This window comes from Atta cephalotes, assembly GCF_000143395.1.
Source record: "Atta cephalotes unplaced genomic scaffold scaffold00070, whole genome shotgun sequence".
Classification (NCBI taxonomy): Eukaryota; Metazoa; Arthropoda; class Insecta; order Hymenoptera; family Formicidae; genus Atta; species Atta cephalotes.
This window is the reverse complement of record NW_012130134.1, coordinates 517,446-540,081: the sequence shown is the minus strand read 5'-3', so window position 1 is coordinate 540,081 and position 22,636 is coordinate 517,446. Positions and strand designations below refer to the sequence as shown.

General features: G+C 30.4%; 1 protein-coding gene across 1 annotated transcript; it reads right to left on the bottom strand.

The window, feature by feature from the left end:
- Positions 1-10,831: 10,831 nt before the first annotated feature.
- On the bottom strand, positions 10,832-17,750 carry LOC105623986 (protein N-terminal asparagine amidohydrolase). The gene is made up of 6 exons (XM_012205356.1): positions 17,561-17,750; positions 15,849-15,914; positions 13,236-13,418; positions 12,122-12,330; positions 11,657-11,818; positions 10,832-11,511 (listed from the first exon to the last, which is right to left on the bottom strand). The coding sequence occupies exons 1-6, from the start codon at positions 17,748-17,750 to the stop codon at positions 11,386-11,388; spliced, it is 936 nt and encodes a 311-aa protein (XP_012060746.1). The 3' UTR covers positions 10,832-11,385.
- Between the last annotated feature and the right edge of the window lie 4,886 nt (positions 17,751-22,636).

The window sequence follows — 22,636 nt, the reverse complement described above, 5'->3', positions numbered from 1 at the left end:
AAATAAAGTAAGATATATATATATATATATATATATATATATAAAACTCAAAGAGATCCCTCTGAACTTCTATTCCAAATATTTTTGAAGACGAATGAAAAATATTATAGTTGTTTAAACGTACGAGAACTTTTTGGCCAAAATAAATTCAGTAGATGCAATAAAGCTGTTCACGTCATATGCTAAAATCGCATATAAAACAAATATGAACATTTCATTTAGAATCATCTTTGTTAATTGATGAATTTGAATTGGAAAACAGAGATGGTTAGTACTCGGGTTTTTGACGGTAATTAAAATTTGTATTTGACTAGCACATTCATTATTTTATTTAGTTTTATACAATAGCTGATATTTATGAAATTTCGCATTAAAAGAATACCAAATAATTTCATATCAGAAACGAATGTTAATTTTCTAATGTTCAAACTTTGTGAATTATTTCGCCCAAAACAATATTTATAGAAAACAATATTTCTTGTTCTTTGTGTCATTTATATATATTAGAAAAACTTTTTATTTTTGATGAAAAAAATCGATAAAATCGATATGTAGGACTGACTAAGATGAAAGAGTTAAGGGTCTTGACTTTTAAAAATGATTGTCCGTTCTGTAAAATTGGCTGCTCGTTTGTCACGACGCGCTCATTTGTTGTAAAAAAAAAGAAGTCTGTTTCGTAATAATGAGCGGTGACAGCTGCAGACAACTTGTCAAATTTTTTTTGTTGTCCTATTTTTTTTTAAATACTACTGCTACAGCAAAAGTATTTAAAACTGAAATACTTATTAATTATTTTCAGAGTCATATTTCTTCATGTTTTATTCTGAATTAATGGAATTCGAAATGCATGGCATTTTAATTTAATTTATTATCATAGAAGGCAAATATGAAACTTTTTGAAAGGGCATCGAATTTCAAAGCTTTCGTTCAATTTGCCGCAAATCACGGAAAATTTCAAAAAAGCTCTGTTCTGAAGATTGTCAGCTTTAATAAACGAATAGGAAGAAGAAATAAAAGATCAATAAGATATGTGTTCGTTATTTCGCGAACAATTGCGTGATTTTTCAATTCTCTTAAACTTTATAGAATTAGCAATAAAATTGTAGCAGTATTTAAATACCTTAAAATCTTGTGACAATTACAGAATTGTTAACATAGCACGCAATAATTTCCCGAAAAATCATTTTCCGAGAGTGAATCCGTCAAAATTGCACGTACGGGGACAGCGTTATTTTTTTGTAATTAATTTTTTTGTACATTATTATAATAATTGGAAAAAAGCGAAATTATTTAAAATAAAATATAGATGGTATTTTAAAAATGTACGATACTAGACCAGACGTATTAAGAAAATTTCTCTTTAAGATATATCCGTAATCAGTCTTACAAAGGTATGTAATTGTTACATGCCTGAGAGACTCCCTTTCATTACGAGACAAAATCCTCTTTACAGAATTCAGATAATTCCGCAAAGTCAACTGTCTATGTCGCAATGTCTACAATTTTCTCTACTGTTGTAAGAGAGAGGACTATGTTATTAGAACTATCCTATTTGCACAATAAACCGTGAAATATATAACTCTTTATTATGACGAACATTAATTTAATATTGTCTTTAATTAATTTTGTTTTTCTTTATAAAGAGAAATTTTTTTATTTATAATATAGTTATTCAATGTAGGAATTAATATATGAAAATATTAAAGACATAAATATAAATATAAAATTAATATTTTTATACTAAAAATATCTTTTCTAAACTACTTCATAAGAATATATTTAAAATAAATTTATTAAAAATAAATTAAATAACCTTAAACGAAAGTATTTAAAAATAATTTTAGAAAATTATTCAAGGAATATATATGTATAAATTTAATAATACATTTCAAATACCTATTGTCAATGTAAATCATAAACTTTTGCGAAAATTTCTCCGTAAGCCATCAATTATTATTGTCACTTAATTCTTAGTATTTTATTTTTCTAAGATTAAACAATTCAGTGACGAATAAGCTTTTAATTACAATAGAATTGAGCTCATTCAACATTAAAATGAATGAGAAGATTCTTTGTCATTTAATTACTTAGCAAAAGTTTAATTCACAAAGTTGTCTTTATTTTCTATCTCGTAGTTCATAATTCGCGAAGATTATTAGTACTTTGACATTTTAATAGAGAAAAATTGAATTTGAAGTATTTAAAGCATCTTATACCAATAAGATTAAAGTCTAAACTATTTAAAGAGGGAAGATGATATAAATGAAGATAATCAAATATAATAATGCAATAAGTTTAATTGATTCTCTCTCTATATTTCTCTTTCTTTTTCTGTTTATTTTTCTGAACGCATTGCCTCTATATTTTCGGATACAAATATTCGAACTTTGACTTGATTGAGTATCACAATCAATCGTAGTATCTTGTTTATTGCCTTTTATTAACATTACCAATTGATATTTAGATCGTTAATAACTCGCTAAGGAGTAGCGACAGCTGATATGTCGGCTATTGACTATTCTCTTGAGAAAAGGTGAAGTATAGAAGAGCGCAACGGGGCGCTCTATAAGATGCGCCGCAATAAACTCGAGGAGTGAGATCGCTCTTAGAAGTCGATTACTTGCTTCCTGCCTTAGAGAGAAGAAGTAGACGGTAGTCGCGAAGTTCATCTTAATCCGATTAAATACGTCATTCTTGGCCAAGCTTTTCTATACTATATTATCATAGGGAAAACAAGATACCGCCGTTTATCGATCTCTGATCGATGCGCTCATTCCACTTTGTGACGATTGAATTACTTACGTCTCTTCTATATGATGATCAAACCGTCGACAGCAATAATCGTCCTCTTCGCGATACACAACAATGTCGATGACTGAGATAAAAAAAATAATATCGCGCTCTTTGCGAAAGAATGGGCGATTATCATGTTATGCGACGCGTCAATAAACTGGCAGATAAAAAGATAGGGTCAAGAGACTTATAATAGAATATCACCCCCGCGGTCGTGATAAAGGTCGAAATCATAAATTTCGCGACAGGAGAGATGTGATCGCGACCAAAAAAAATTTATCGCGATTGATTTGACCAGTAAAATTTATAAAATGCGTTGTGAAAAATGTCATAGTTCATTTCGAAATATTAATGAAAAATTTTAGGAAAATAATCATTTCGTTTTTCATGAAAATATCATATATAATTGAAAGATGTATATATAGCTACTAAAGTACGTCATAAAAATATGAGTAATATACATATATTAAAAATATATTTTTAATGTACTCTTTCAAATAAAATATTTTAATTAACATATTTAAAAATATATGTTTATTAAATATTCTCCATACATTTTTTATAATGTTCTTATGATAATGTGGTCTTTCAAATATTTTGAATGATTTTCTTTTGTAAATTTTTCTTTTGTAAATTTAATATTTAAAGGTATATTAATAAATATTAGCTGAGAAGTTAATAAAAATGTTGAATTTAAAAAATTTTTATAACATTTTTGTAACAAAATTCTTATTTATGATTTTACTAAGCTTACATGATTATTTGAGTTATAAATTACTTAATTACAAAATTTACATTCTATGAAATAAGAGATGGGAAATATTTTAAGAAGATTCCATTAAATTACGACCATTACATTATCGACCATTACAATTTACATTCGTAGGTACAGAATCTATACAATGCACTTCCTCCAGACAGATTTCGCAATACATAATTCCATTCGCACGCCCGTCAAATCGTGGAGATTGCATTAGCGCAGAGATTGCATTAGCCCAAGATTGCACTTTGTGTGGTATGTTAAAAATATTATTGCCCTTTTATCGCACAAACCTGCCGCATTAATTCCCGTATGTTCATACTATAACATTAGATGAAAATTTATTCTAATACAATATATTAGAAAATTATACATAAGGGAGAAATACCTCATTGAAAATAATTAATAACCTGAACTTTACCTTTACCTTTTTCACAGATTTTATACGATGCAAGTAGATACGCGTAAGTTAAAAAGTATATAATTTGTTAAATTTTTCAGAACTATAATTTTCTTCGAACAATCTGGAGTTGCCTTTTTTCTATTAATTTTTTATTAAGTTCCTTTTTTCTTCGCGCACGTATTAATTTTTTAATGTTCAATATTAACTTTGCCTAGAAAAGTTTCAAATTATAATACTTTTAATATATTAATTGCGAATTATATGAAACGTGAGATTGTTATTTGCCTAAAATTTAATTTGTGGCAAACATTTATTTACAACAATTCAAAATTGTAATTTAATGCTAATATCTATTTTTTCTTTTCATTTTTAATAAGAAACGCGCAACAAATAACCATCGAATACATTTTAGTAAGTTCAATTAATTTAAAATAACATACTTCTCACTAACATTTTAAACTACTTTTCGTTCATCAACCTTCACTTTTTATCCGAGAATATGTCGGTCGAAAACGGAAGTTGAATCACGAGGAGCTTCCTGTTCGCGTTTCTAAGAAAACGGGGTGGTCGATTACGATCTTACGTCACGAACATTCACGGTTAACGAAGACTAGTACTGGCAGACAATATTACGATTCGCTAACGACCGATAACTCGCTTTCCGCGGTTCTCTCCTTCGTCTTCATTGGACGATTAGAACAAACTCGATTATTAGCATACTCTGAAATTAATACTATCCCAGATAAGAAGGACACGTTGAAGGATTTTTCAGAAAATCATTGATCGCTATTCGAGATGCAGAAGTTTTAATATCAAAAGTTTTATTATTTCGTTTTCTTATTGATATTATTGCATGAAAATATTAAAAAGTTTTAAATATTTAGAAATATGAAATATATATATTACAGTAGAAATTTTAGAATTTTATTTTATTATATACATATAATGAGAAAAATGATCTGGTTGGATTAAATAGTAATTTTGATGGAAAATAAACAAATCAGAATTTTCTGGTTAAATCTACTAGAATTATATAGTTGAGATGACTAGAATTCTGATTAATTTATTCTGATTATTGAATTATTCTGATAAAAATAAGAATTCTAAGATTTTACCAGAAATATTATACAACTAGAATTCCGATTATCTCAACTGAATTCTAATAGATTTAATCAGAAAATTCTGATTCATCTATTTTTAATCAAAAATTTTTTTTTAGTGCACATTTATGAAATTCAATAGAAATGTGTGAAATATATGATGTATAATTAATGCTTTATGTCAACATAAAAGATAAATTTAATACCGGATTTATTTTCTTTTGGTAATATAAAAATGAAAAAAATCATAAAGAAACACAATAGTTATTCAATAGTTATTCAATAGTTATTCAATATTAAATGAAAAGTTATTCAATAAAGGTAAACAGTTGTTAATTTTTTTCTGACAATGTCATTTAGGAAAAAGTTTTTCTAAGGGATTCTTCAAATGAACGGAGAAGGAAAAATTAATTAATTCCAAGTTGCTTATTTTTTATTTTCATTTGTGTTTTTTGATGATTTTTTCATTCTTATATTGCCAAAAGAAAATAAATCCAGTATTAAATTTATCTTTCACATTGACATAAAGCATTAATTATACACCATATATTTCACACACTTCTGTTGAATTTCATAAATATATGTACTCTTCTTCAATCTCATTTACAAGGAGTAGTTGCTTTCGATGTAATAGAATTACTATTGCGAACTGAGCAAATACTTGTGTATCCCGTAATAATATCACTCGTATGAGTATAAAAGGAAAACTTTAAAGCCACGTGTATGCAATTTGATTCACAGATGTACTTTGGAATTTTACGATCATTTTTACAATGCTTGTTGCATTATTTATATTACTTGAGTAAGATGCAAATTAAAGTAAATGAGTAAATTTCCATAAATGGTAATAGATCTTTTCTCTCTTGGTTAAAATAAACATGTCGATCGAATCTAAACCTAGTATTTAGTGCACTATTATCTACAAATACAGTCAGTATTACTTTCGTTAATCGATTTCAATATATTTATTCGTTGTTTGAGAAAATGTAATTTGAGAGTTAAAATCTGGATGTTATAACACATGTATAATTAATTAAAATTGCATTTAGTTTTTACTCTCGTTCTTAAATTTATTTATATAAAATTTACAAATTACATTGAAAAGAATACAAAAAAATTATATATAGTCCTTAATTCTAATTCGATTATTTCTTATTTTTGTTATGAATAACAATTTTTATTTTTTTTTTTTAACTAATTTTACAATATTATTGTTAGTCAGATTTTATTCAGATTTTTAGTCATATACATTACATGTTATTTCAAAAAAACAGGGCACATATTTGTTAAATTTACTTTAAAATCTGAAAACAAGAAATAAAACGATTAATTAAAAAAATCGAAATGTATACTTTTTCGAAAGAAAACATCTTCCAATTTAATCAGAATAATTCACGAGCCATTTTCAAAATTAAGTAGTTTGAAATATTTTTAAAATAATGTTAAAAAAATTGTATACTTAAAAAAACGTGATAAAACTCACCGTGAAGAAGAGGTCTTATTTGCTCAAAGCCTTCTTCAAATGTCGAAAACGTGGAGCGACCGCGACAAAACGCGAAATGAGCCGTCGTCACGAACCGACGACGAAACGGCACTGACCGTGTCGGACAAATGCTTGACGGCAACTACTGCGAGTCTGATCGAGTCACTTGTGAGGAGTCTGCGCGTATCGTCCGTTACTACTCGCCGCCCGCGAATTCCCTACAAGTCTATTCTCTTCTCACTTTCTTCCGCGATTCTTTTTCCTGCCACCTTGAATTCGAAATATGTGGAATATTCGTTAATAAAACATACGCGTCTATATTTCTTGTCAAAAGTGAAAAACATTCCTTAATTTTCTACGGTACAGATCAATTTCGCCTATAATAAGAATGTTATTAGCGCAATTTAACGACATTACATTTCTTTTAATTGAAGAATTAAATGAAAATATAGAAATAAAAAATATAGTTTGTTAATTATTATATTTTAGTAATATATGCGGAGAATTACGATAGAATACTTAAGTATATCAACTTCATTATACACTAAAAATATGCTATTTCGGTATTATTCCATGCGATTAATCTCGATTCTCAATCAACGTAATTTATCATTGCGTGTGAAGTAAATAGTTTTGTAAATAAAATAAAATAGTAAATAAAATAAAATAAAATAGTTTTGTAAATAGTATTTTAAGACGTTCCAAAGATCTTTTCTTGCGACTTAATCGATACAAAAATCTGAAATTACTTTCCAGAATTTCAACCACGACTATTATTTCCCGATGCAATCACCTTCCAATGCAATTATCTTCTTTATTGCAGATTTCAGATTCCATGCTAAAGCGAGGCATGTAAGTGAAGACTTGTAAGTCGTTCAAAGCAAACTTTCCAAAAGCGGAAGTTTCCTCCCCCTGACAATCAAACAACTTCTCATGCAATATGGCAGGATATAGATTACACACCTACGCATGTACATAAGCTATTAACATTGAACAAATTATATATGCCATGTTCTTAAAAGTTATGCAATAGAGAAAATTTATAACGTAAGTACTTGATGAACTTTTAGTTTTTGGAAGATTCCAAAAATCTGTAAACTTTAAACAGTTTGTCGTATAATAAATTAAGACAATGAATGCAAAATCTTTTATCTTAGATATTCAATTTATTTTCTTATATAATTTTTGTTACTTTCATAATTAGCTAAAATACATCGACTATATAAGTCATAATTGATTAGAGAGAGAGACTTTGAAGACTATCTTCGTACATAGTTTTATAAAATTTATAAAATTTATAAAATTATACTTCACACGTAATGATAAATTATATAATTATATACATTGATAACAATTACAAAAAATATTATTGATGATTAATAATATTGTGTTAATTATATAAAATATTGTACTAATATTCATAAAATTAAAATATTTTATTAATAATCAATTTTCTCGAATAATATATAAATGAAAGTGCTCTTCGTTAATCGATTAATCAGTATCTATTTATCGCGTATTTAATAATCACGTCAATATATATAAAGCCATGATAATAAACGAACGCTCCTTGCGATGCGGTAATTTACTTACGTAATAGTTTACTGCTATAGACTGTGTAGCAGACCACAACTTTGTTAACGATGTTGTTACCAGGCTCTGTTCAGTGGTTTCTCAGTAAGTTGATCCTATAGAGTCACGTGCTATTCGCAAACTTTTCGCGATTAGATCAGCTACGAAAAATTTATTATAACAAATCGAATGTAGGTCAATGCGAGATAATTTTCAACAATAGATTAAAATCGGTTATCATCTTAAACATCCGATTTTATAGCGCTATGAAATAACGTACACAAATGTTACTTTAGTCTATCATTGTTTATTATATAAATATATCACCAAATAATATTATGTAGTAAGATTGCGTTTGCGTAACGCAAGAAAGAATGCGATAGAGATCGAACGAAAAAAGGCTACTGTGAAAAAAAAATGAAAAGATTCGGGCAGGAAAAGGAAGAATAATATGGTGAACTTAAAAGAAAAATCAAATATATGTGTAACTTGTATTGCTGCACCGGGAAGTTTTCGTGACGCAAGCAAGAAAAGCCGTATATTTTCCTGGCAAAAGCAACAAAGTGGCAAACCACCCGCCATACTTTTATTCATGTAGTTCGAACGGGAAGGGAAAGCAGATCGCAAATTCGATCCTGAGAGCCTCGTCACGAGTGCATTCGCTCTTCATTTTTTTTACATAATATAGTAAAAATATATCTCTTCGATTTCTAGGAAATATCATTATCATCAGCAGTATCATTATGATAATTCATCGTCGTCGTTATTATTATAATATCAACCTCAATTAGCTTATGTATCACTAGAACAATGGAAAATTGTGAACGTATCCTTCCTTTACTACTCCACGGTTTCGAGACCATAGCTTTAAAAGAAATTTTTGAAAAATTAAAAAATGATTTTTCTTCATCATATATTTATCAAAAGAGAGAACGGTCAACATATATAATGTTGAATTATTGAGTGAATTCTTTCATGAAAATTATATTCGAGTGTCGAGATATGAAACTTTTTGATCAGTTTCGTCATAGAGCTGTGTTCTCGAATGCCAGAGAGCGATTACCTTTCGACTTAATCGATGAATCCACAGGTAAGGGAAGGCCTCATCATTTTGATTCTTCGATCGCGATCGCACGCCCTACTTTTTAACAACAAATAGGAAAATCTATATAGGACATTCGTACGATCTTCAAAGTGATCGAATCGTCCCATTCTATTATGCGTTTTTTTATGTATTAATCTCGACGATTTCGCAATCGATTTCGCTCTCATTCGATGACACAACAGGAAACGTTTTACCTTGAACATCTATCGTACATAAATGATTCAACGCGTTCGCTCAAATGTTTCAAAAAGTTGGAAGAGATTTCTCCACATTTTTCGACATATGTATATAATACGCACAATATGATAAAATTTCCGTGGGACATGAACAATTTGTTCGAACATTATCACTAATCTGCGCATGAATTTTTAAAGGGATTCGCCTTTTCCTTATGGAACTAACTGCATCGAGGCAAAGGAACTTTCCCTCACCCGAAAGACTCGGGCACAACCCTGAAAATATTATATATATCATTTCTACTTCGCCTCTATTTTTCGTCTAACTTTCTTCCTTTTATTATGGCAAGTACGGAATCAATCGTTGCTTAAACTTTCGCAAATTCAACTGAAAGAAATGAAGAGAAAGCGAAAAAAGACAAATCTCCCCACGCGTGTACGTTTCATCCTGTCTTTAATCGCGCGTTTAGCACTAAACAGGATTCTTTACTATCGAGTTATCCGATAGGACGATTGCACGTGTGACGTAAAAATGTTACATTTAACTAAATGCGCGATGAGAGTGTCATTATTTTCTCGCTCTGGCAACGAAGGAAGTTAATACAGAGTGAACGTTCAACGGTGAAATAATGATCGCGTACAACTAATAACACCTTATAACGACCAAAATTCAATCGTCCTCCACGCAATATAAGTATCTAACAAAAAGATAAATTCAACAATGCCAATATATTCAGCACGTATAGGCCTATTCACAACTGAAGTTGTCATGCGCTGCACGTTAATATGAATGCATACATATTACTATTTAAAAAATAAAAATAATGCGCGCGTGTATACGTATATGTGTGTGCAATAGAAAAGAGAAAAATGTTTATACGAATTTTATAAAATCCTTTTTTTTTTATAGGATTTTCCAAAAATCATATATTTTTTAAGTCATAAAAGAAAAGTTTTCTAGCAAGCAAAAAATCGAGATTCAGTCACTCATGTTGCGTTAATTTTGTCTGGAATTTCTGATGATAGCTCGCAAGTAATTAAGAAAATCTGTAATTAAAGATCAATAATATTTTGCCTTTGTTTGTCTGAAATTAAGTCTGAAAAGGGATGAATTATCTAATCTGCAATATGATTCTTAATTCTATTAGTCGTTTTTTTACATCTCCTGTTTAATTGAAGATCAAATTAAATCTAAACTTGCTTTATAAAAATTTATATAAAACAATTTCGATAAAATCATCGAAAATTTTCGGCGAAAATTTTCGGCATACGGGAAAAATTTCTTATTATATTATTTAGAAAAGAAATGTTATTAATAAGATTGAATATATATATAAAACGTATGCAAAGTAAAATATGCATTATCTGCATCTTAATGCAGAATAATGCATATTAAAATCTTCGGAAAATGGTTTGTCAAAAAATTATTTTTATTTTATTTTGCTTCATAATTTACTCTTTACTCGATAACAGAGTAAACTATTGTCTGATAATTTTATTTGCAAATATTACAAATCACATTCGGTAATGCGTATTCAAATTCGCACCTTGGCTTTATATACGGCTCGCGAGACGTCTTCCAGTGTGAGCAGGCCTTAAAGCATCGATCAACATGCCGGTTATAACCGCTTCGATCGGTGTTCGATCCTACAGCTTCCTCCCAATCGGACATCTTTTTCTCGACGATCACAGATAATTGCCGGCCAACGAGGGCTGCAATTATTGCACGCCGACTTCTGCAATTTGCTCACAAATGCTAATCAATTTTTTCAAACGGATGCATTAGGGCTTAAACAACTCTGGCTAAGACACCGCGATCTTCAGAAGACGCAGTATCAAACTCGACTAATTAATTTATATTCTTATGGTTTGATCGTCCTACTCCATACGCTTCGTCGATTCACGAATTTATTATTATATTTCGTGTCGTTCGAAAATTTTGTCGAACAACCATCACGCAAGCCCTAACCGAATCTGTGGCTTGTTAAACACTTTAGTATCGCATCGGTTGCCAGACACCAGTGGTTTCGTCCCGACGGTAGTAATGAGGTCTGTTATCTCGGAAGACGGTGACGGCCGGAAATTGATTGTCTTGGATATACTTGAGCGTTGCTCGCACCTGAAACAGAAATTTCGTCACTGCTTAACAGTGCATGGGAAACACAGTACAATTGCAGGATTTCGTCTAATGCTTTCTACTCTTGAGGAATTAATGATAATTAACGATAAAAAACAATGTCGTATAGTGTTTCAAACAGAATTACCTGCGATACGAAATGTGGTTGTTCCACTTCCGGTGATGTGGACAGATGTTGTAGGATGAACTGATCGGTTTGTGCCAACCAGAGATCCACGCCACGCAAAGGGTCGTAGTTAAACGGTCCGATTCTAAGTAACCCCAAAGCGCAATCGTATATATCCAAAACCTGTATATAAAGATAGAATATATACATTCAATTTCGAAAGAATACACTAAATAAAATTTTATATCGTATTTAATCGATTAATATTTTATTTAATATTAATACTCAATATTTTATCACACAGTGAAGTGAAAAACGTCATTTAGTATGTTTAATCTTATTGGTCGATTTTGATTTAACATCCACTATTTTATATTTATTTATAGACTGTAAGATTAAGCTATAATTTTTTTTGTTTTAAGTGTAAATCATGATCATTCGTTGAATTGAAATAGTGTTACTAATGCAAACATTGCGTACACGCACCTGCTGACCCCCGGTCAATTGTCTGGCACACCTTAGTGCCTGATCTGGACCTTTGTCAGGGAAAGTCGCGGGAAAGATTTCGCCTGTCTTCACGTTTAGTCCGATACCGTAGATCAACGGCCAATGAATCCCACCTCTCACGGTGGTATTCAGCTCACCCACGCAGCACAATGTTAGATCAATCTCCACCGGTTGCTTGTGAAATGCAGCTAGAAGAATTAGTCCGATTAATATTTAGACGAAGTCGAAGGAAGAAATTTCGTTTTATTTTAATATTATTCAATTTCACAATTGCTTAAAAAATGTCGGAGTTTCTGTGTAATTTAATGTCATTTCTCGAGTAAAACTTAGCATTACTCTCCTTCGATCAATCTTGATTAAAAATTCTTTCAAAAATATGATATCGTAAAAGTTCAGTTCTATCAAGCAACGCGGTAATGTCGCAACGCCAAGTGCATAAAAATATAAAATGGGCCGTTTAAGATGTAAATGTCATTGCGTATATGTTTGTGCCATTGTTAAATTCGCAACGCTGGACGACAACGACGACGCTGGGCATGATATTATGTTTTCTAAAAATTTATCTATTACTCTATCTTGTGTGTCTTGCGTTATGAAATACTTGGCTAATAGCATTTATTTCATATCCGTTTTTTATTAAAAAGTAATATTCGATACCTTTTTTATGCACTTGGCGTATATTTTTTCTTTTTTAAAGATTTTTTAAAGATTCCATTTAGTTTATCTTTTTTAATCTTTTATCTATTTCAAAGCGAGTAAATGATTTAACTCATTATTACGAATAAAGACAAGAACAAGAACATAAACATAATGGAGTATACAGATATAATTATTTCTGCTGATTTAAATGCAAGTAATATCAGATGTAGTAAAAATAGCATTCTCCGAAAGTGTTTCCTGTTTGATGATAGTCAAACACAATGATAGTCAAGTCAACACAAATATCGTTCTATCTTTGTTACTTATTGGAATGCCAGAAAAGACAGAAATGAATATTTGTGTCGACTAAATGGAAAATATTCGTGAACGTTTCTTCTCAATAACAGGAGTATCGCAAATCAAAAATATATATACAAAAAAGTATGTTACGTACAAAGTATATTGTAAAATAGTTCCTCAGAATAGTTTCTCGGATCGGAATAACCGCCAACCAACTGCAGTTCCAGACGACCTTCGGGATATCCGAGGGCAAGTTCCGTTACCCTCTGGATCATTGCTGCCGCAGCATCTTCCGTTCCGGAGCCGTCAAGGTGCGCCAGAGCGGCGGCGCCTGAGCCTGAAATCCATCATTTAAAAATATAACATTCAAAATCCTTTCAATATTAAAGAGAAGAGATATTTATTATATTATTAAGTATAATATAAAGAATAATTATTTTATTATTATGTTATCATAAAAAAATAAAACGTAACAAATGCGAATTAGTCTCAAAGCAAATGAACTTTTGATTGTGTTGTTCAATTATTACTTTACATTACTATTATTTATATTATTGATCAGTGAATTTAATGGTATTTATCATTATTGAAAAGATTGAAGAAAGAAATATCAAAATGGCTAAATGAATTATCGCTTGCATGCTATTATTTTTTTGTGACCACTTGCTACGAAAAGAATCGATTAAAAGAGAAATTAATTTTTGAGCATTTAAATGTAACTATCAAAACAGTAATTATTGCAGCAAATAACCGGTGATATGTCGATCTTTTCATCATATCGGAGATCGAGAAACTCATGTTGTGCATTGAAATTATTTAATGTAGATCCGGGATCGCGATTGATTATAATTTGTTAGATGCATTCGTTTTAATAATAAAAATGAAGTGGAACAGAAAATAATGTTAGGAAACATGTGAATATTCTTGCGAGAGAGATTTTTAAGATTTTAAAGATACGATTATGAAATGCCTTAACTATACTAATTGAAAAACAAAGGCGATAATAATTAATTTTAACAATTAGTTTTGAACATTATCTAATTCTGTTGTGTGACACAAAGCAACGATGAATGGACGGGACAGAACTCGCGACAAAAGGACTTTTATATCGCGAACTGTTATTTAATTACGTACTTTCGCAGTCGCTTTCTACCTCGGCCATTATTCACGCGCAACCTTAAGACGATCGGAGACACCCAACTTGCGTCGTGACACACTGTCGCCTCAGCAGGAGAAAGCTAAGGAGAACTTATCCGATAGTTTCCTTGAGAATATGGTATAATATAATAGGCTCCTTTGTGCGATATGAAATCCATTATCATTCGAAAAAACATTGAAATTTGTATAATTCGTATGTAATATCAGTTATAAATATCGAATTGATAAAACATGCTTGTTAAAAAATAGTCGTATAACAATTTTAATAAATTGTAAATTTAATAATTTGTAACGTCCACGAGAGCACATGAGATTAGATATAGTATTCTTATTTGCAATTATTTCTCCGAAGCTCTTTAAATTTGATATCGTAAGATTACTAAGGCATTTAAATGATATGGATGTGAAGCATAACTTGAATCAGCACTTTTCCCCTCGAATGACAGAACTGGTTCTATTAAGCGGCTCGTCTTTTCGAAAGAAGCGTTTCACATTTTGTGCATTATGTTAGACGTTATATCATGAAGAGGAATCAATGATTCTCGTTCGAACGAAAGTGTGTGTCTGGACAATAAAAATAAAAAGCAATATAACGAAAGGTTCAAAGATAATCACGGATGTCATATTTCTCGTTTAGATATTTTTTGACATTTTTCACAAGTTTTTGTGATTCCATTAGCCCCTCGACTAATTTACTCCCGGTCCAAGACAAATTGCAATTGAATTTTGTGTCTTTTTTCTCTCTTTAAGTAAGTGCGAAAATCTTTTGTAATTTTCTCGTAAAATGGCTTCTAAACGAGATATTTATAATTTCATTGACATTTTGGAGTTTCGGTTTTTTTAACTTAAATTAATTTAAGGTATTATACGTATTTTTAACAAAATCATGAAATTGTAAAAAAATATAGATTTTTCTATATTGTATTTAAAAGTAATACAAAAAATTTAATACTGATTTAGAATCTGAATAAAAAATGATATATGTTTTTAAAAAATAATTAAGATAAAAAGAGAAAATTTTCATTTAATCTGTAAAATTGTAATGTTGAATATAAATATTAATCTTATTAAATTGTTTCATATGTATCTTACAACATATATGTCTTCATTTTTATATCAAAAATATAAATTTCCATTTTTTGCAGAGATTATACACCTGATTATACACATTCTTAAAGTTCATTTTTCTCCAATTGTAAAATATTAAGATAGTAATAATTTCAAAATTATAATAAAAATGAAAACTTTTGCATCAATTAGATTCCTGATATTTAATTAAATAATTAAATAATTTCATCAAAACTCTTAATTTACAGGATAAAAATCTTTCAACAAAAAGACTTTCCACGTATTTCTCTCTTTTTTAAAGAAATCAACTTCAATTTGAGAATCTGACGTGTATGTTAAAAGAAAGATCGATTATTATATTGCAAAGTTCTATGAGTTTCGTATTAAATATTTTTCAACGCGATACCAATCAAGCAATCGCGCTTCGTCATTGCGTTATTCCGACCTCTTTTTCTTTTCATTGTTGTGCAGTAAGCAATCATTTATATGCAACCAGCAGCTATTTTATAATGAGCACGATTGTACTTTCAAATATACTCACCGGAATGCCTAACGACAACGATTATGCATGTGGTCATGTCGTCCGAACCGAGGATGCTCACGTTCTCTGTGAAGGGAAAAAAGAATAATCGGTATGGCAACATACATTCAATCGATTCGGTCTACACATGTTCGAGCGAATATAATACTTCGAAAGGCAGCAGATTGTTAAGTTCATTCGTCCATACGGCAAGAACTTTCCATAATTATATAAGAATTTTCGCATTTCAAATATCAACTCTGCCAATTATAAAAAAAAATATTAAGATCTCAGTCATGTTTACAAGAGAAATAATGTTCTTACCCACGTGTTTTTATTATTCTTACATTGTCATATCTTGTTTTCATCTTTTCTCAAATGTTTATTGTACTGTCATGCGTCGCAAAAATGGTAAAATTAAAAGATAATTGTTTTAAAGAGAAACACGAGGTATATTCACAAAATTCATCGATATAACATACGTTACGATATTACGTTACACATTACACTATGTTACAAGAGTAACAGTACTTTTTTAAGCGATAACTTTATTTGCTGATAAAGATTACTGATAAAGATTTATTATATATTCCGAGAAAAAGATAAGAAAATCGCTTATTGCGAAACATTACCAGATTCATCCAGATTTAATATGTAGAGAAAGATATGCTTCGTTACAAGATTTACTGTACCGTTGTTATTGCAGTATAATAACGAATCTCGGTTATTTTTGAAAGTTACACCATCTGAAAAATTGGATTGTAATTTTACATTATAAACAGTTGCTCGATAAAGTGCAAAATAATGCTCGGTTGATTTATCGCTCGCGCGGTTGTTTTTTTTATTCTCGTAATTAAGCGTAATCACATCTGGTAGATTGACGGATTGCGTCAATTCCGTGATATCGTGTTAAAAGTAGCCGGTAACATTTGATATCTTCTTACAAGATAACATGGAAATCGTGTGGCTATTGCATCAAAAACATATTCTCTCCGTTAGATACCGCGAGAGATTATAATTTTTCAAAAAGCTTCTTTTTCCCGCAGGAATGATTCACATTTGATCATTTAGGTCTAACAAAATCAAGCCTCATTATACAATGGATATTCACATTTATATATTATATATATGTATATGTGTGTTCTTGCGAGCGAAAATGTAATTTGAGGAAAAAAGTGAAAGTAAGATATGATTTAATTTAAAAATAAATTCTTTGCAATGGATATAACTATATATATTGTATACGTAGTACTGGTAGTGCAGCAAAAATCCTATATCTACGATTGGAAAAACTTTGCTAAAATTGACTTTGATCGCCTTGGTTCAAAAACTACACATTAAATATTTGGGATGCTCCCAAATATTTGTTCTTATTATTTACCAAATGTTGAACAAAGATAAAATGATACCTGGGTGAACCTGAGTGAAATTTCTGTCTACTATTCCTTATTACGATCAACTAAATTAACTCGGTAAGTCCTTAGATATCTATTGCCAAATACAGAATTTGAAAAAGTTAAGCCGTTTCTGAGAAATCTTGCAGAGGTCAGCCGGATAAACATTGTGAAATTATAAAGTAGTTTGATTCACTGCACTACTTAATAAAAAAAAAGCATAAACGCGCGAACAAGCACGATGTTCGCATTCATTGAAGCAGTTGTTCGTTCGTGTTTGTTTATGCTCGTTTCCTTAGACCCAGTTTGACATGGCACATCGAGATGCATTGTACTTACTGTCGTGCGGTAGCGTCGCAGCCATTTCTCGTTGTTGAACGTAGAGGAGGCCCACCGGACCCACAAGTTTCGCCGGCATCGAGTGCAGCTGAGCTGCGCTCTCACGGTATACCGGATGAGCCGCATACAAAGACCTGCTGTCCGCAGGAATCTCTTCCTGTAGGACCACCCCGCCCACCACCAGCACCATCCTGCGAAAGTGAAAGGAAAAGCGATTATAGCGAAATAAAAAATAATGAACATCTTACCACTAAAAGGTGCTGTGCACATGCATGTTTGAAATTAATTCTGTAAAACAATACGTTCGCGAACAATTAATAATTTGTGCAAGTAACGGTCATTGCTTGCTGATTAGTTGCTGATTTCCATCTTATTCTCTGTCGACTCACGTGATTTTAAATTAAAAATAGACGTGTGAGATTTTTTTATCGAAGACAAAGTCCAAATTTATTCAGGAAGTGCGTTGAAAAATGTATCTGACGAGCAAATGGAAAAGATGACATGTTTGAAAAATGTATCTCACATTCTCTACTGAATTCCTCTAAGTTGTCCCTACATATCTTCCTCATTATTTTGTTGTAAAAAAATGTTAATATAACGTTTAGAATATAAGCGTAACTTGATTTTTTACGATGAATCATTAGCGATAACTACATTTCAAATTGTAATATTTATATCACTAAATTGTATATACTCTTCAAAAGTTAAGGTTAATCGAAAGTCTTCTGAGATCGCAACGAGTTTTCGCTGCTTGCGGGACATGCATCTCTTTATAAATTATATTTGCAAAATAATTGGCACGTGTCATAAATCACAACGAGTGGATCATTAACTATAAAAATACTCGAGCTATTTTGATTCTTCGTGGTTACTTAATGATCACATCATTACCAAATGTCGGCTTTCTTACGCCTTCACCTCCTATATCCCTTTCATCACATCCTTTCAATCTCACAGAAACTCCTTATATCGCAACTCCTTGTAATTTTCTTATTCGATTACGCTGTATATAGTTTATATTCCGGCTTTAACTCAATGTATTCTAGCGTATACAGAATTCCTGTCTCCGTTTTTTTTTAATAATATCCGTAAATATAATTTACACATTTCTCCATTATAAGTATCAAAGTTCTGGATGATTAAAAATTCAATAACGTTTTATTCTCTATTTATGTTGTCTTGTTTATCGTCTTCTCCGCTCTAATACTTCTGTTTACCTACATAATCTTATTCACTATACTTTAATTTCCATGCCGGTTTCATTCCAAACACACATCACTACCTTAGTAATTCCTTATCCTCTTTCATTTCTATCGCTCCGCCAAATTCAGAGTTTTATTCTTCTACATATCCATCTAGTATTGTAATATACTACTTTGCTCTATTCGCTTTTCCTCCTCCATATCTTCTTTTCGCAACAGGGTAGCTCATTTTCATTATCAAATCACAGTTAATTGCGACTTGTTCTCTTTCTTTTTGCAATCTTGTTATGAATATTTTGTTTTATGTTTTCGCATTATATGAAAATACTCGATATGTAAGCTCTGTCATATATCATATATTATCTTGTCATATTATACTTCAAACTACCTATCTATCTACTGTTAAAATCGCTTGGTAGGCTTAACAGTAGTTCGTTGCTGATGCCTCATCTTTTGTGTATTTGGTTATTTCTATATCTTTCAATATAAATATAAATGTAATTCTAATATACACAATAAATAAAATAAAATAAATTAACATTAATTTTCGGCAACTGTAAGCAAAATAGTTATCACACCGAAAGAATGGTTTTGTTAAAGTATCTGAAAATTTAGCTTGATACAGATCTGAAAATAAGAAAATTATTTTATTAGATTATCAAAATAATTATGTAGAATGTTAAGCATTGATAATAATACTGCAAAAAGTTTTAATATTCTAATAACCAGTTTATAAGTATCCTACATAATTATTTTGATGTTCTAAACAAAATTATTTTCATCTGTATTTAGCTAAAATTTTAGATACTTTAATAAAACCGTTCTTTTCATGTATGCAACAGACGGGCATTAAACGTCGTGCGTGATTGGCTTATCAAGTATAAATTCGTGTGGAAGAGAATCATCGTCTTTCGATCTTAACAATAAAGTTTTCAGGTATATCTCGCACGCATGATCAGGGCTGAGTATTGTATGACAAAGTTAGTTAGAATAACGATGAATTTCGAAGTTGTATTGTCAGTTCCGCGAGCATTTCACCAATGGTGTTACCTATATATTAATAATCGCAACATTAAACCGTTAGCAATAATAATCTAGACAGTTACATGAATAAGTCACATAAGTAAGAAAAGGGCCAAAGGTTGAGGCAAGATTTTTGATACCTAATATTTTTTAATATAAATTCTAAATACACATTTCAGTAAGCTTTTTGTTTCCAATAAGCAATAAGTTCTTTACTGTTTAACAGTTTTAAGATGGTAATGTTATTATTATCGACGATTAATTTGATTGTGATATTATTATTTTAATTTCAATTTATGATTGTGTTTCAAGTCTGACAATGAGCGATGTAGTTTATATAATTGAGAGATGTAGATTTAGAATCAATATTTAAAAATATTATTACACACCAAATATTTAACCTCAATACTTTATATATTGGGCCTTTCCTTAATTATTTGATTTAAATGCCGTTAGTTTAAATAAATTGCTTAAAATTTATTAATTAAGCTCAAATTAATTTGAGATTGACAAATGGAAACTTGAAGTACATAGTCGATTTTTGTTTATTGTGGATTTGGGTAGATAAATTTAAATCTGTATAAAAATAAATAAAATACAACTTTTACGATAAAAGTAAAAACTTGATATTAAAGTATTCATAGTATATAAGAATTTTTTCGGATTTTTATACAGTTTGGAATAATATAAAAATTTGTGTTGAAGTTCAAAACAGATTGTGGATGAAAGGCGAAATTTCACATTGCCAACGGAGAACTTTGTTATCTATATTATGTTATAAACAGTTAACCCGATATCGTAACGCTGACATTACTTATCCTTTGAAGACACGAGGTCTTTTTTGACTCAGGCAAAATTCACTCAAATTTCTTGGCACAAATTTTTATTAAAGAAACGTTTTAACATTTGAGTTGAATAAATATTTGGCAATGTACTCTCTAAAAATGAATCAATAATTTCAATGTTATAATTATAACTACGATGTAATCATCAGTGAAATTCACTTTTAGAAGTTTTGATTTTCTGTAGATTGAAATGCATTTCAATCTGCAGAAATTATAATCTATAAAAGTGAATCAATGTGTTGTTACTAAAAAACAGTCAATATTCGTTGATGATTACATCAGTTATAAGTATAGCACTGAAGTCAATAATAAAACACTAATTCACCTTATCGAGGTGAATTCCTAATAAGAATGTTGAAAAGTTATTTTGAATTTCTCTAGATTTTTTAAAAGCCTAGAACAATAAAAAAACTTTGACCTGACAAAAACTCAGTGTGTTTACGAAATAAGTAAAAATATGTGTACTTATAAAGGGTTAATTGTAATATCGATTAATTTAATAGATTTAAATTTAAAAAATAAAAAATCTTCGACAAAAAACAATCCAATTATTGAACAGTAATAAACATTGAATAAGAGTGTCTCTTTAAAAACTTTAATCGTGTACTTTCTCCTTGTCTTCTTGCAATATAGATAACGCTAAATATAGATAGCGCTATTAATAAAAAAAATCATTGATTAAAGCATCGGTGATTGATTGTCATCAGTCTTCCTTTGATCGTGGATTGTGGAAGTTTGGAATGATGACGCGGCGAAAAACGGGTTCTCTTTTATTTAAAAATAACGAGACAGGCTCTGCGAAAAGTGCGCGCCATGCGTTTAAATACAGAATAATCGCCAATTATGTCGGCGGCGCTCGCAGAACGAAAGGAACGCTGCGAGAAATATGAGGTTTTCGCAAAAAACTCGTTGCAATGTCCTCGTGTGCGGCATGATTCGTAGCAAGGATTAAAATAGATTCCCCCGAGCCGCGTGTTGTGCAGCTGCTTTTACGAACACGCAGAAATACGTACGATGGCAAAAGCCACGCGAGTCACTCATATTTCTTTTCCATAATAATTTTTAATTTTTTGTCACTATTGATGTGCGAGCTTAATTATAATATAAGAAAAATGTTAAGCTCCTGATTCTTAACAAAATTTCTGCTTAAATTTGATATCGTAAACGTTGTAAATAAGACATCTTGAAACATTCCAACAATATTGCAGCAACATTGCTGTAATGTTGTTGTTTCAAAAAATGTTTTTTGATTACTGAATAAATAAATCTATTATTTCTCTAGTCACAACGCGCTGCAACATTTTTGATTATTATTATATTATAATATTATATGTATATCATGAGATTTTTTTATAAGATATTGCGAGCAGATATAAACTGGTATAATTAAAAAAAAATAAAAATGAAATAAATAATAAATAAAATAAATTAAGAGGATTAATTAACAAATGCGATTTCATGCGTATATAAAATAAATTCTAATAATTTCTTATGCACTTTGCATTCAGTCATTAGCAGTTAACTCAACTTCAATGGCTGTTTCCGTAACATCCGTAATTATATCTCATGTTTTCTCCGCGCCGCTCTAGAAACGAAGAAACGGAAAATTGCAGCGAACTAGCCCGGTGGTATCTTACCCGCGAACCGCATACAATGTACGTAGGTTTCGGTATTAGGGAGCACGGTACTATAATCCAGATGAGATAATTACATGTTTTGTATTCGGTGGAAATATCGCGGCTTAATTATATGGCATGCGACATGCGATGCATACCACTCCTGCTTGCTCGCTAGGAGCAATTTTATGTTGCGATTCGTTCCAAAAGCGATGTACGCCGCGTGAAAATCTTCCATCTATTCCAGGCCGAGTAGCAACGGAGTAATTAGAACTTTTAGAGATTTATGCAAAGCTTCAATCCCTCATTAGCATTGTAACTCGATCTTACTTTCTAGATACTTTTCATGACATATTTTGAAAAGCACAAAGAAATTATAAAATCGTTTAA

What these genes read in the sequence shown, in the direction of transcription:
- LOC105623986 (XM_012205356.1), bottom strand. Translation starts at nt 17,750, where the DNA reads ATGGTGCTGGTGGTGGGCGGGGTGGTCCTACAGGAAGAGATTCCTGCG. An exon ending in TGCGACGCTACCGCACGACA is followed by an intron (nt 15,915 to 17,560) that starts GTAAGTACAATG and finishes TTCCCTTCACAG; the next exon opens with AGAACGTGAGCATCCTCGGT. An exon ending in AACCACATTTCGTATCGCAG is followed by an intron (nt 11,512 to 11,656) that starts GTAATTCTGTTT and finishes TTTCTGTTTCAG; the next exon opens with GTGCGAGCAACGCTCAAGTA.